Raw genomic sequence first — 16,158 nt, 5'->3', positions numbered from 1 at the left:
GGAAAGCAGATAGTGGTTCGTCGGTCTACCTGGGGGGTTAGTGGGATGTTTATGGATTTTTTGGAAGAAGATATAAATATTGGGGCATAGGTTCCACCACTTTGAGTTGTTTACAAACCTGTTTACTAATAATACCTTCTTCTGTCGCTAAATCCAAAAAAGAGTCTATCTGTGCCTTAAAATTAGGTGTCTGATCAACAACCATACTAATATAAAAACGAGCATCGGACAGTTGTCTGAAAGCCTCAGCCTTATATTTGGTATGATCCATAACCACAATACCACCCCCATGTTAGCTGGAGTAATGACAATGTCGTGATTAAGTTGAAGTTCTGTTAGTGCTAATCTCTCTGCTTGAGTGAGGTTATTTGTAGTAGGCTGGTATCTAGTTGAAAAATGTAGATCTTTAATAACACATTCCTTAAAAATGGCAACGTGTTTATCCATGGATGGTTTCAATTCTGATTTACCAAATTTGAAACCAATAGATCTTTGAGTAGAGTCATGGTCTGAAAAAATATTTTAGGATTAACCAATCTACAAAAATCATTAACATCCTTCAACAGACTATGTTCAGAAACAGGTGAGGTGGGGACAAAATTAAGAACTTTATTTAGTACTTTGTTGTGTACAGGTGATAATTCAAAAGATGAAATATTGTGTACATTATTCACTGTTTCACAATCTTTTGTAATAGAACATGTAAACTGGATGTTCCTGTTTCTGTTTCTATGCTTTCTGCCCCCCCTACGTGTCTTGCGTCTAAAGGGTCTGACTGTTTTCTCTTGGCAGCTGGAGACACCTGGTATGAGGGGACATCATAGTCTGTGGCAGAGGAAGTGTCATCCTCTGACATGCCACTGAAGGTAGACTCTGTCCTTCTTAGTATTGATCTAGGCCTTTTTCTACCATGATTATTTTTGCTACCTCTGTCTGTAAACCTAACATTCTTAGATGTAACAAATGGTTTGCCCTTGTCGTAATCTGACAAATCCCTCTGAAATGTATGTGTTTTTCTCTTAATCAACTGTTGTTCCAAATTGGCCAAATCTTTGGCTAAATTGGAGATATATTCTTTAAAAAATTCTTCAGTTTCAAATATCTGGGCCTCAAGACACACCTTATGAATTTCTACTACTTGTGATTCAGTGGTCCGTTCATAATAGCCAATCAGGGTATTGACAAATAGCATTGAAGCATGGTGCTGGGCTGAAGCCCAGTCCTGTGATAGTTGAGCATCAGTGTTTGCTACTAGGGGTTGAAGGCGGATCCTTAGACCCCTAGGTGTTATATCTTTTAGTTTATAGGCCTTAAATAGTTTTAAGTGCCAAATATTAGACCTTAGGGATTTCATGTTTCTGGTCAGTTTTTGAAAAATTAAACCACATTTCTATTTAGAATCCCCTTCACCATTATTGAAACTAGTAGACCCCCTAGTGTTAAAACCAAAGGCCTCCAGGTTATCTTTGTCAGCCGATAGTCCTTGCAGAATTCCATTTAAATCCATGGTATAAATCTTTTGCAATATATCACGACACAATTCTTGACCCAAGACAGGCAAATAATCTTGTGTCAATTATGACTTTAATAATGCAATGTGTATATATATATATATATATATATATATATATATATATATATATATATGAATGTATACTATGTTGACCCTAAATATTGTGGAGAAATACCTTCATATTAAATAATAAAAAATAATAAGCTGAACCAAAATGCCCCACTATATATAATCAATGAAAGTTATAGAGAATATATGCCGATGCACTAAAGTAGTTGACACTTCGTCTCACTACAGTATGATAGTTATTAAATCAAGTTGTAAAAGTCCAAAGATTAAGTGTCAAGGGTATGCACTTGTATATATCAGCAAATGTTATTTGTATCATATGTGATCATAACTCTTCGCATATAAAGTTATGGAAGCCGACTATTCGTCTCTGCTACCATATATTCAGAAATAAACTCTGACACAAACAAATGCATACAAACTAGTATGTATATAGTATTGTTGGACTTTCGTCCTATATAATGTTGAGAATATGGTTATCCAATATAAACAAACCAAAATGCCAAATGTTAGTAAAGTCAATATATATAGAGATAGGGGCATAAAGTTGCCTGCTTACCTAGTATTTAAAGAATAAAAATATATGTATACTCCACAAATATTGCATCAACAGTACCAAATCATATATAAAATACTTATATGAATTAAAGAGACCTGTACTTGGGTCAAAAATGGTTTAAGCAATTTTAGCCATAGGTATTAAATGGGCTGAAAAAAGAGAGCCTGAATAAATAATTAAGCAAAGCTCAACAATGGAAAACCATGTATATGACAAGGGGATATACAAAGATATTTTTTTTTGTATATTTTTTGTATGGTATTACAAATGGATTATCTGAAAAATAAGCTCAGGCTGCACTGTTGTTCCTATGGTGGAAGTAAGCAGGCAGCATTTTCTGAGCTTTTCCGGAGTGAATCAGTTAACTTGAAATTAGGATTACAATGTATTTGGTTGATATCATTCAAATAAGTTATATAGGTTCAAAATATTAATTCATTTCTGGAGTACAGATATGCTTTTAGATATAAAAATATAACTTCTGCATCATTTTATTAAACGACAGTTGGATAATAGTTGTATATAATTTGTACCATATTTTTACCCATGTATTGTTTCTAGGAGGGTAGTTTAATTATTAACCCAAAATTTAGTAATGGGTTAAGTCATACCCCCAAGTAGTTACGTTGCTTGGCTAAAGAAAGAAATTTTCAAAGTCAGCTATGCTGACTTTGTCTGCCTCACTTTGTCTTGTGGAGTCCTGAATAATTAATTTTACTTTATTTATTCATTAAATTATTTTTAGGATAGTGTTGACTTGATTTTTTAAAGCCAGATGTAGGGCCTTTCTGAACTTCACAGCATGTTCTAGCTGGTCCAGCCATATGAGAGCATCAGTATGCATAGGGATCAATTGTAGGAAATCTTCAACAGAGTTGTTAATAAGACTAAAACACTTAACAGAACCCATTATTGGTTTCTGGGCCCTCCCCCAAACAAAAAGAAAAAAAAACAATGCTGCTTCCCTTTCTCCCCCACCATAAGGTGTTGATGTATTTCACAGTCCTGCCTTCACCATTTCCCACACATGAAACAATTCCACCTTATCAGTTCACCATCCATTCTTAAGAGTATTCATTGAGAGGTGATTGACAAATTTCTACTCCTCTGCCATTGCTGTCACATAATAGCTTCCTCTGATGTAAAATGAATATTCTCTTTGTGAAGAATTGCTTGCATTCAGTCCTCCATATGAATAACCAATATGGGCATTAATAACTTGTGTTTTTGTTAACTACAGTGGTGGGCATATGTAGTTTATATTATCACCTGATTTTTTTATTGCAGGTTTTGGTTATTCTATAATTTTTATGAAGAGCAGCAAACGGATATCACATTTTTTCTCATAACAAAATGATTTTGCTGCATTTTAATTTTATCCCTGGTGTGTCTTTTATAAAAAGGCTTAATTTACCAATTTCTCACACTGTCTCCTGTATGTACCTGATTCTATGATACTTTGCTCACCATTTTGACGTTTTGCGAAATCTCACATTTTCTTTTTGGAATTTTACATTTTTTCATGATTTGTGATACATCAGTTGGCCAGTTTCAGCAAACTCGGTTATGAATTATCAAAGATGGATAGGTTGCACAATCCTGAAATGGCAGGAAGCTGTAAATTTTCCAAGGTATTGAGTAAGAATTGTGAGTATCATATGCAACTAATGCATTTAAGACCTTTTCTGTCCAAGAAAGCAACTTTAAAAGCTTGTTTAGACAGTTACAGGTACCCAGTCCCTACCCAAACTGCAATAAGTCACACAGGAAGCCTTTTCCTCTGTTGAAACTTGGTTATCCGATGCCCAATTAATACACAACCCAAACAAAACTAAACTACTCATCTTCCAACCCACCAAACATACTCAAAACAACTCTCACTTTAACATCACAGCAAAAGACAACACCACTATATACCCAACTGAACACACCAAATTGCTAGGAGTGGAAATAGACAATAAACAAAAATTTGACATTCACATATCCATGACCATAAAAAAAGTCCACAAAAAACTAGGAGCGTTGTACAGAAATAAGCAACTTGTCACCAAAGCAGCAAAGATTTCAGTAGCAAATCCCCACCTTATCTCCACCCTACTTTATGCCTCTCCAGTATATACCAACCTAAGGCAATGCGATCTAAACAAGCTAGAGACCTGCTACAACAAAATTGCCAAATTCGCCACAGGGGCATCCTACCATAGTCACCACTGTCTCTCACTTGCTGAACTGGGCTGGCTTGAACTCCCTCACCTCCTTCAATGGTATCAACTCTCACTCGCCCACAAACTAGTAAACCATCCACTAAATGTCCCATCCCTCCAGAATCTACTCCAGCCCTATCGCACCACCAGACCACTAAGATCCAGCAACAAAAATCACTTGCAGATCACTAAAGCCAATAACTCTGCTGGTGAAGCACTGTTCTCTTGCGCCATAGCCAAATTATGGAACTCCCTCCCACCCACAATTACCTCCATACCATCATGCACCCACTTCAAAACTTTAATAAAAGCGTACCTAAAAACATGCTGGCTATGCCCTTGCAACTCCCACTCTAATATCACCCACCCCATCCAACCACTACCTTTCTTTCCACTCCACTAACTACCTTGATTATAGCAAGCTCAGATGCTCATAAGCCTAGAACTTATTATACAGCAGGAACTTCTTATTGTAACATTTGTTAATGTCCGTTATGTACTTCACATGTAAAGATTCTAGTTGTCTACTGATGTACTATGTTCTTCATCTGTAAATATGTAGTAAGTAATTGCTATGTAAATTGTTAATCGCTATGTAATCCAATGTAACTGCTGTCTTTTTATTTTAACTGTGGAGCTTTTCTCCCCGGGCCTCCGCTGAAAATGGACCTACGTCCAGTCGGACACTCCCGGTCAACAAATATAAATAAATAAATAAATAAATCATCAGTGTGTCATTGAAAAAACATTCTGCATTCGCAGGATAGTGCCATTCTTGGTCAGAAAATAGAAAAGGTAAAAGTAAAGACAAAACTGTGTGTATAGGGTCACAGCATTATATAAAGAAACAACCTTATCTGAAAAAAATGACATCCATGTGATTTTTCCCACCCTGATATTTTTGGGGTAGAACAAATAGTAAAATACTGTTCATCTCTTAATATGATGCATAGACAAGGAGCCCGATTCCAAAAGAGTTGGTCTCATTGTAAGGGGGGCCAGATTCCAAAAGGCTGTCTCAGTGTATGTGGTCATGTACACTGACAGGAAGTATTTTAGAATCTGGCCCAATAAGTAATATTGTTTAAAAGATCAAGACTGGATTCTGATTAGACTTCCAAGATGGCTGCACGTTGAGTAGCAGCTTAATTGTGTCTCATCCAGTCTGAAAACAGAAACTTAACAGAGAAAGCCAGTGGACCTAGATTTCTGGGTAAATTTCAGTAACAGACTAGTAAGTGCACTGCCTAGATGCCAGGAAGAAAGAAATATAAATGACTTGGAGGAAAATCGGCTACAAAAGTTGAGGAAAAAACACATAATGGGAAAAGTACTGCAGTTGTTCAGAAAGAAGCCGTGCAAGTTACAGACATGACTTCCGGTAACCTAGAGGAAAGTATAAAGCAGCTGCACATAGACCTGATTAAAATAAACAAAACACTGATGGAGTATATCAACACCAACAATAAAAAGCTGGAAAAAATGGAAGAAGCTTTGAGCATATATTCAGATAACGTGACAGAACTGTAAAATTTAGAGGATGAAATGAAGAAAAGGCTGGCTGAATTTGAGACTGCACCAGAAGAGATGTTTCAAAAAATAATAGAATTAGAGGACAGAGCACATAGGGAAATCCTTAGATATGAAGTAGTTGACTTAATTTGATCATCAACCTGTGGATTTCGGATCTGGATCAGATCCAAGACGGCAGCTTCACCAGCATCTGATCTGAACTCCAAACTCCTCCCCTTATCCCTAATACCCCTCCATCCTTTCTTCCCTCAGATCTCGTTTGCCACAGCTTTGCCAAGCAGCGTGGTCTCAGAGCTCCAGGCATGGTAGGTGCTTTTTTGGATAGTTTTGGGTGTTTGTGTTGCTGGTAGCGACAGGCAGGTTCCCTTTCCCTTGCTTAAACTCCCCTTCGTTTTGCGTCTTTTTTTTCTTTTTAAAAAAAAGAAAAGAAAAGTAGAAAAGTTTAGCGTGGTAGTTAGAGTAGCCATCCTATCCCTTTCCCTTCTTGCTAGTCGGTGGATGTGTGTGTGTGTGTGTGTGTGTGTGTGTGTGTGTGGTTGGGGAGGTTAGGGCTTTGTGCTTTTTACCTTTAACCTTGTTAAAAAAATGGCAGATCAGCAGTCAAAGCTGGTTTTCAGGAAATGCACAGAGTGTGGCCATAAGTTATCCCCGGCTGATGGCCACACTCTGTGTGTGATGTATTTTGGGGCCTCCCGTCTTTCGACAGAATGCTCGATTTATGCGGGGTTTAGCCTCAGGGCCCTGAAGGATCGCAGGGCAAAACTAATCCTTAAAGGACTTCTTCCTGCTACGGAGGCGGCTGCCTTCGCTTCTCTTAGGGTCATGGCTGTGACTGCTCAGAAAAGTTCTACGATCCATCCTTCCGACAGAGAGTCTAGGACAATGGATCATCTAGGAAAGCGGACATATGCTTCAGCCACTTTTTCTATAGGGGCACTGAATTATTTGGCCCACATCACTCGACTGCAGCGTGACTTAATCAAGGAGCTGAGTCACCTCGCCGGAGGATAAGTGCATATTCTCTGTGCAAATGGCCACTCTTAAAGCGGTTTCTAACATGTCCACTTGTCTCCTTTCGCATGCCACTGAAGGAGGGGCAAGGATGGGCGGGTTCGGCATTGTCTTGAGGCGACACACCTGGCTCAGGCTATGTCAGTTCACGGAACCTTTTAAGGCATCTTTCCAAATGCCCCTTATGATGGTTCTTCCTTGTTCGGAAAGACGGTTCACAACACATTGGTCCAGAGTGAAAAGGACGGGAAGACATTGTCTGTCATCGGGATCCACTTCTCTAACCCCCAAAGATCCTTTGCCAGGAATCAGCGAGGGTAAAAGCAGATGTGGTTTTGGAAATCACAATATTCCTGGGACACTCAGGACTCATCTTCCCCTAGAGGCAGGGGGGGACCAGACAAACGCCGGCCCAGAGGCAGGGGAGTTCCAAGAAATTTTGGGTCTCGAGAACCATTCTCAGACAGGCCCGCACAAAAGCCCTTAGAGGTTGCATGACTGCTCTGCTCTGGAGGCAGTCAGGGGTCACCTTTCACTGCACCTGACGGCATGGGAGTCTGCGTCACCAGACTATTGGGTGCTTCAAATCATATCTGGAGGCTATACCATCCTCTTTGTGGTTCCTTCTGTTCCTCCAAAACACCTCCTGGATGTTCCACCTGTGCAAAGGGAGGCAGCAGCGCTCAAAATAGAAAAGCTGCTAAGGAAACAAGTCGTCCAGACCACCCCCCGAAATCAGTCAGGCATCTCTTCCAGGTTCTTTTTGGTGCCAAAAAAGACAGGGAACCTAAGGCCTATTCTGGATCTTTCCACCCTAAACCTGTCAGTTGCTAAAGAGAAGTTCCGGATGGTCACTTTACATTCACTCCTGGCCTTCATGCAGGAGAATGACTGGATGTGCTCAATAGATCTCCAGGATGCGTACTACCTATAAAGATGCTACCGGAGGTTCCTCTGCTTTTGGCTTGGGGCCAATCACTATCAATTTTGAGCCCTACCCTTCGGTTTCAACCACAGCCCCAGGATGTTCACCAAGGTCATGGCAGTAGTAGTGGCTCACCTGAGGCTTCAGGGGATACAGGTCTACCAGTACCTGGACGATTGGCTCCATGCTGCTCCCACTAGGCATCTACTTTATCAGACCAGAGACTATTTCCTGAAACTGTCAGACTTTCTGGGAATTACAATCAGCAGACCCAAGTCTTCTCTAAACCCAGTTCAGGTCTTAGACTACATTGGAGCGACAGTAGATATTTTGCAAACCAAGGTTTTTCTAACTCCGGAGAGAGTTCGAAACCTACAACTCCATCTGTCCTGTGATCTTTCAGTTTCATCTTCCTACAGCTGAGTTTTACAAGCCCTAGGTTCCATGGCAGCCACCATTACTCTTCTCCCCTGTGCTCGTCTACATATGCAAGTACTACAGTGGACACTAGCAGTCCAATAGTTATTAGATCTGCCATTGACACATCCAATTCACATAAGCAACGCTTGCAGGTAGTCCCTCCTGTGGTGGATACACGCCTCGGAGCTAGTCGAGGGACGAACATTTATTGCAGCCCCTCCCCAAGCCCTGGTGACCACGGACACCTCCCAACTAAGGTGGGGGGTATTGCTCAGGCGGGACAGTCCAAGGCACGTGGTCCAGGAATGAGCTCAAATTGCATATCAACGTTCTAGAAATGAGGGCAGTCTTGTTAGTGTTGCAGGCCCGTCATGCCTTTCTCCCTGTGGGAACTATTGCAATTCAGACAGACAACATCAGTGGTCTGGTACATCAACAAGCAGAGAGGAACCAGATCTTACCCCCTTTGTCGCAAGGCCATGAGAGTGTGGGAATGGGCGATCTCCACCAGCCGTTTTCTGGTAGCAACCCATATTCCGGGTCGATCCAACATTCTGGCAGACAAACTGAGCAGGAATATCCTGATGTCTTACGAGTGGTCTCTGATCCTTCTGTAGTGGAGCAGATCTTCCTCGAGTGAGGTCAGCCTTGCTGCGATCTCTTTGCATCTCCTTCCAACATGAAGTGCAGCAAGTTCTTCACTCTGGTCCCCCTCAGGGGGTATCCCCCAGGGACACTCTGGTCCATGCTTGGCCTCCCGGTCTTCTCTATGCTTACCCCCCCCCCTTTACCTCTCATGACAAAATTCCTCCAGAAGGCTCACAGGTTGGAGAACAGTTGTCCTCATCACCCCATTCTGGCCTCGCCAAGTCTGGTTTCCCTTCCTTTGGTCTCATCTAATAGCATCTAATAGTTCCTTCATGGAGCTTGGATCCGATACTGGATCTCATCTCGCATCCATCAAGGGTTACTCATCCAGACCTGGCCAGTCCGAAGCTCACTGCTTAGCTGCTCCAGTTCCCTTAATTGCTAGGACTACTGGTCTATCCTCTCCGGTCAAGACTTCTGGTGGCAGCTCATAAATCATCCACCAGAAAACTGTACCGTAGCAAATGGAAGCATTTCTCTGTCTGGGCTTCTCAATGGGATTTGGATCCTTTCACAGCTCCTGTCCCAGCGGTCCTTGAGTTCTTGGCATACATTTTCCAGCAGGGCGCTAGCTCTTCTACAGTAAAAGGTCATCTGGCTGCCATTTCCAATTTCCATATAGGTGAGAACATGGCCTCATTAGCTTCCTCCAGACTTTGCAAAACCTTTATTAAGGGTACCTTATTTTAAGACCCCCCCCCCCAGTTAAAGATCCTATTCCTCCTTGGGATCTTACCCTAATCTTACAAGCTCTGGTTGCTCCACCTTTTGGGCCAGCTGCTTCTGTGGATCTAAAAATTTTATCTTGGAAGACAGCCTTCCTAGTGGGTATTACCTCAGCTAGGAGAGTGTCAGAACTCCAGGCACTATCTGTCAAACCTCCATATATGATTTTCCATAAAGACAGGGTTTCACTTCGTACTAATCTTTCTTTTCTTCCAAAAGTGGACTCTGAAAGAAATATCAATCAATTTACCCATTTTCTTTCCAAATTTTCAGAATGGGGTGAATATAAGTTGCACTTATTAGATGTATATAGAGAGCTACATTTCTACTTACACAGGACTAAAGCCTTTCACAAGTCTGACCACTTGTTTGTGTCTTTCTCTACACCTTTTCTGGGCAAACCAGTTTCTAAGGTAACCATTGCCAAATGGATTTATTTGCATCCTTCAGGTTTACAAAGACAGGCATGTCTCTTCCGGGTAGGATGAATGCCCATTCTATCAGGTCCATGGCTACATCAGTGGCCTTTTGGTCTAAGGTGTCTCTGGATGGTATTTGTTCAGCAGCTACTTGGTCCTCATCTTAAACTTTCATTTCCCATTATAAGTTGGACATGATATCTAGGGGGAGAGCATCTTTTAGCTCAGCGGTGCTCTGAAATATCCTTCCATGAGGGCCACCATAGTTGGTAGCTGGGGACCCTGTCGCAGAAGTTGAAGATCAAATGAAGTCAACTACTTCAGATAAAGAAGTTATGTACTCACCATAATGTTCCATCTGAGTAGTTGGACTTCATTTGTCATCAACCTTCCCTCCCTCCTTCCCCCAACCTTCTCATTATGTTATTTCCTTGGTAGGCAGGAGAGTGCGCCTATGTGGTTCTCCTGTTCTTCATTGTTAATAAGGTATATCGGATCTTTTTTTATGTGTATGGTATAGCAAACTCGATCTGTGGGAAGGAAGGAGATGGAGGGGTGTTATGGGTAAGGGGAGGGGCTTGGATCAGATGTCGGTGAAGCTGCCGTCTCGGATCCGATCCGCATCCGAACCCACAGGTTGATGACAAATGAAGTCCAACTACTCAGATGGAACGTTATGGTGAGTACATAACTTCTTTATTTTCTGCTTTACCAGAGAAGCTGGAAGGAACAGACTGTATTAATTTTATGAAAGTACAAATAAGCAAATGGACTGGTATTCCACAAAAATAATTAACTGAAAGGGCACATTGTGTGTATGCTGCAAACCTGGCTATGAGAAAACAAACTAGACCTTTAATAGTAAAAATGCAATCTTACTAGCAGAAGGAGTTGATTCTGACAAAACTGTGGCAGAAAAACAAAGTACTAAAAGTGAGAGATGGCAGAGTGTTTGTGGACAGTGAGTACTCATTGCACACCAGGCAGAAGAGGAATAAATTTATTCCATTATATAGGGCATGCCGAGAAACAGGGATGAGATTCAAACTGCTGTATCCAGCTATCCTCAAAATATTTTTTTCCTGGAGGGACAAAAACATTTTTTGATGAAGTACATACTAAGGAAGAAATACAAAAGTTTGTCCAACAAAAAGTGAGCTGTGAAACAGAAGGATATTCTGCTTCTTGTTCTTCTGGTAATAAAGACCACAGAGAGACTGTGCCAATGAAATCTTTCCCAGTGTGTCAACAGAAAATGAGAAAGAGAAAAATGCGCAGAAGTTGACTAGAACAATCAAGAGTGCCCTGGAGATGAAGCAGCAACAAGGTTTGGGAGGAGGAGATGTACAGGAATAGAACAAAATCTGGAAACATTGGGAAATGGGGATAATGATGTAAATAGGTGTTTTTGTTTCTTTCTCCCTTCTTTCTGCTTCTGTAGTTTTAAGAAATATAGTCGCTGCAATGTAAAAAAAAAAAAAAAAGAAAAGGGGGGATCTGGTTAAAAGAGTGTGACAAAAGAAAAATAGTGTGCATTTTCGCATTCTTGGATAAGGGGAATGACTGTGGTAGCTTTATTTAGTAACACATTTTGACAGATAGCAAGTAAATGAAAAAGAATATTGAATACCATAAGGTCTTTTTTCTAGTAAACAGTCCTGTATCTGGTTTTCATGTCACTAGCAGACAATCTGGTAAAGATAAATGGCTTTGAGAAAAGGTATTCAAGTGTTTCCCAGCTGGGAGAGTTATAAAAATAAGACAAAACTAGACAGCACTTAATAGAATCATAGGGTATATCATGTGTCTTAGCATGGATAAGTATTTGTTCTGTTTAGCTGAAGTCTTTGTGTGTGGCTGTCAGTTTGGAACTTATGTTCCTATTATGGGGTAAAACATCAATATTTTGAAGATGTACATAGTTTTGTGTGTTATTATTAAGTTAGTAGGTTTTAGGGGGGTATTGTGTGCGTATGTGTGTGTATACTTTTATTTGAGGATTTTCAATAAAGCAAAAAGTTCTGCAAGATGTGACATAGGTTCAAATGGAGATGACAAAAACAATTGTATAAAAGATTAATCTGCCAAACAGTGCATGCATATAACACAAAGATGGAACTAGACACTTAACAAAAAAGCTGTTATACATAAAATGTGGAATAATAATCCCTCAAGAATATGATTCTTTCTATAATGTCTTTAAACGTTGATGGTCTCACAGATAAATCCAAAAAAGAAAGAGTAGTGAACTATATTAAAAAATGTAGAGTGCAAATAGTTGTGCTACAGGAAACACACTTGGAAAGAACTGAAACTGAACATGTGAATTTGCTAAAGAAGGGTTTTCAGGATGGTTATTCTAGGGCAAAGGAAGAGAAGAGTACTTGTATTAATTGCAAGAGGAGTTCCGATAATACTAGAAGAGGCAAAAAAGACAATAATGGCAGATTTGTAGTACTAAGGGGCTACTGGCAAGGGAGGGGGATTACACTGGCATGGATTTATATTCCACCGGAAACTGCTATAATAGAGAGAAAGAAAATTCTGGGAGATATAATCAACTTTCAGCAAGGAATATTACTTATAGGTGGGGACTAGAATTGGATTTGCAACAGTGAAGATGTGCCTGGGTGCCCAGAAAGGGAAATATAACAAAGGAGGGTAGACTTTTAAAGAAATTTATGAAAATATTTGGCATGGAAGATGTAAATTCAGTACTAGGAACTCTGAGTGAATTTACATATTATTCCCCAACCTACAAAAACTGGACTAGGCTAGACACAATTTACATTTCACAGGAACATGTACATTTAATTGAAGGTCTTAATACGTATCAGATAACTACTTCAGATCATGCGCCAGTAATAACTAAAATAAAAACACAGGGTAATGAAATAAAAATGAGACACTGGCACTTTCCCACTTATCTGTTCAAAAGAGAGGACTTTAAGGCATGGGTAGTGGAAATTATTCAGGAGCTAGTAGAGAAGATAGAAATTTCTGAAAATATAGCTAGGGAGTGGGATAAAATTAAAATGGAATTTAAAACTAGGGTGGAAATAAAACAAAGGGAGATACAGTTAAGAAGTAACAAAAATAATTATTTAGAGGAACTGACAAATATTAAAGTATTGAAAAATAGGGGGAATCTCAGAACAAGAGGATAAGCAACTACAGAATGCTAAACAGAAAATAAGGGACTATTTTGATAATATGCATGAATTTAGAAAGATTGCTGTTAAGCAACTATTTTTTGATAATTCTAGAACACACAAACTTTTAGCACAATGACTCAGACAACAGAAAGTAGAAATGGCTCTCACTAAGCTCAGGGTACCTATTACAAGGAAGGTAACTAGAGATCCTGTAGAAGTATTAGAAATATTTTGGAAATTCTATGAATGTCTGTATAAAGCAGAGAAATGTGGAAATCAAGAAAAGGTATAAATGGAAATGTTTATGGAAGAATTAAATATGCCAAGGCTAGAGGTAGAGGAGGCTCAATTACTAACAGGATAGGAGGAGATGAGATAAAATGGTGATGCATAACAAATATACAGGAAAGTCTCCAGGATTACATGGTATTCCTGTGGAAGTTTGGAAGCTAGGAGGGAAAAACTGATAAAAGATCTGGAAGGTTTTGTTTAACAGTATTCTACGAGAAGGAAAAGTACCAGCATCCTGAAAGAAACTGTGGTGATAGCTGTAATACCTAAAGAGGGTAACGATCCATCAGATCCAGCTTCATACAGGCCCATTTCAATACTAAATCATGATTATAAAGTGTTTATGTCTATAATGGCAAAAGTGATAAAATGGTAGATATGGATCACTGTCGTTTTGTGGAGGGGAGGCAAACATTTGACAACATAAACAGAACAGTGATGATCCAGAGGGAAGCAGAATGTAAGACAATACCACTGTTGCTGTTGGGTTTTGATGCAGAAAAAAAAGCATTTTATGGAGTAAGCTGGGATTTTATGAGCAGAGTAATGGAAGCATTTGCATTCCATGATAAAATTGTAAGGTTGATTAGGAAGATATATGAAGGATCAGAGACGACAATTAAAGTGGGCAGAGGTTAAGTAGAACATGTATGTGGATAATTTAGTGTAGCCATTAAGTTAGTATGTCTTTCTGAGGTGGGAGAAAGACAGATTACCTGGGAAAAATGATACATTGGTATAGGCAGGGATTTGGAGATCAGGAATCAACCCCGAGAGACAGACATCTTGCCAGTAAATTACCGTTTTGCTTCATGAGCTGTACTGCAAGATATGAGGATCTATTCAGATGCATCAAAGGTAAATGTCACAAAACTGAATGTGTCAGCATGCTTGCCTCATTATTTTACTCTAAAATAAATTAAAAATGTGAAGCTACAGAAAAAAAGATAATAGAGTGTTATTAGCACCCAACTTTGCAATATTATGCTTTAGTACTAGAAGTTGTATTAGTTGTGGTTTTTTTTTTTCAAAAAGAGAGAGAGAGGGAAAAAATAAAGAAATTGAAGCTTATCTAAAAAGCTTAGTTAAGCTTTAAGCCCACAGGGAGCAGTCAGGATAGTTATATCTTATTCTAGATGTCAAATCTACTCTGGCCGTTCCTTAAAATGATTGTTTCCCAAAGGAATCCTCCCAGTTATCTCTTTAAGATTACACAAAGAACAGTTTTTACATTTTTTTGTCTGTGTGTGTTTCTTTTGATTTCTTTGAATAAAAATGTGCTTGATTATTTGATGAAAAATATTTAATTGATACTTTGTACATAATGTGTGTTGAAATACATAACAGAATCTTTTCTTTTCTCTCAGGGAATACTGGAGTGAAATTAACTGGCTTCTGGTGGGGTTTGGTCAACAGATTTGCTTACCTGTGGGACCTCGATGTATAGAATGCCTTAACAGAGAGATCTGCCCAGCTTCTAAAAGACTGCATTGAAACTTTGTCGTGTGGATGATTTTCTTTCTGTCGCATTTCTACTTGTAATTCGTTGTTCAGTTGTTCACAGTTGAGTTACCTGTGCATTGCAGGACCATGGTACTGATTCAGAATAAATAAATTTCTGTATTCTCAAAACATGCATGTCTCTCAACAGGTGAACTGAAATAAAATATGTACTGTCTGAACAAGAATTTCTGTGGTAGCTTTCTGTTTCTCACCATTTAAAGGTAGTCTTTTCTGCTAGGGTGATCTATGTTAATACATTGATTTATATGCTTTTTAGTACAGTTTTATATAAAAATAAATCTTCTTCTGTCCAATTACGTGAAGACTTTCTGGAAGCCAGAAGTTTATTAAATATAAATACATTGATTGTTGTTTTCCATATACTGTTTGCCATTTCTCCTTGATGCATCTTAATGTGCTCCACTGAATTAGCTGGGCAGTGTGCCTTTTAATGATGATATCCTAATGTCTGATGCCTAAGAACAGCATGTGTTAGGACTGCAGAAAAAATATGTGACCGAGCCAGGTATGGAAATAAAGTACATAAGGAAAGCTGGTGGTGGAATGCAGAAGTCCAGGAAGTCATCAAAAGAAAGGAGGAGTGCAAGAAGAAGTGGGAGATAGAAAAGACTGACCAAGCTAGGAAGGACTACTAGTTGGCTAATAAAGAAGCTAAGAAAGAAGTTGCAACAGCAAAGAATAGGGCATCAGAGGTACTCTACCAACTTCTGGAAAGAGACTCAGTAAGTGGCACAAAGAAACTACATCAGGTTGCAAGACAAAGACAGAAAGATAAAGAAGATAGTCAGACACCCTTCATAAGGGATGCCAGCAACAACCTGTTCACCAGTCCACAGGACATCAAAGGCAGGTGGAAGGAGTATTTCCAGCAGCTTCTGAATGAAGAAAACCCCACAGATACTGTTCTGCCCCAGAAAGAGCCTACAATGAGAGTAGAAGAGGAGCCCACCCTAGAAGAAATAAGAACAGCACTAAGGAAAATGAAGTCAGGGAAAGCAGCAGGCTCAGATGAAGTTACAACAGATATGATAAAGATGCTGGGTGAGATAGGGGAGAAATGGCTTCTGAGGGTACTCATAGCAGTGTGGAGAGAAAGCCATATTCCAGATGATTGGAGAATAAGCATATTCCTGCCACTGTACAAGAACAAAGGGGACATCC

The 16,158-nt window shown here is 39.5% G+C and overlaps 1 protein-coding gene across 3 annotated transcripts in view; it reads left to right on the top strand.

The window, feature by feature from the left end:
• NTHL1 (nth like DNA glycosylase 1) overlaps positions 1–15,161 on the top strand; it is a 492,998-nt gene extending 477,837 nt beyond the window's left edge. For all 3 annotated transcript variants that reach the window (XM_044089196.1, XM_044089192.1, XM_044089193.1), the window contains one exon: positions 14,841–15,161. In XM_044089196.1, coding sequence (XP_043945131.1) covers positions 14,841–14,920 — 80 coding nt within the window. In that variant the 3' untranslated portion in view covers positions 14,921–15,161. The remainder of the gene's footprint in view (positions 1–14,840) is intronic.
• Positions 15,162–16,158: the final 997 nt, after the last annotated feature.

The sequence above is a fragment of the Protopterus annectens genome, chromosome 12.part0 (genome assembly GCF_019279795.1).
Source record: "Protopterus annectens isolate FY-2018-M chromosome 12.part0, PAN1.0, whole genome shotgun sequence".
NCBI classification, from domain to species: domain Eukaryota; kingdom Metazoa; phylum Chordata; order Ceratodontiformes; family Protopteridae; genus Protopterus; species Protopterus annectens.
The sequence above is the reverse complement of the archived record's forward strand: the minus strand, read 5'-3'. Positions and strand labels throughout refer to the sequence as shown.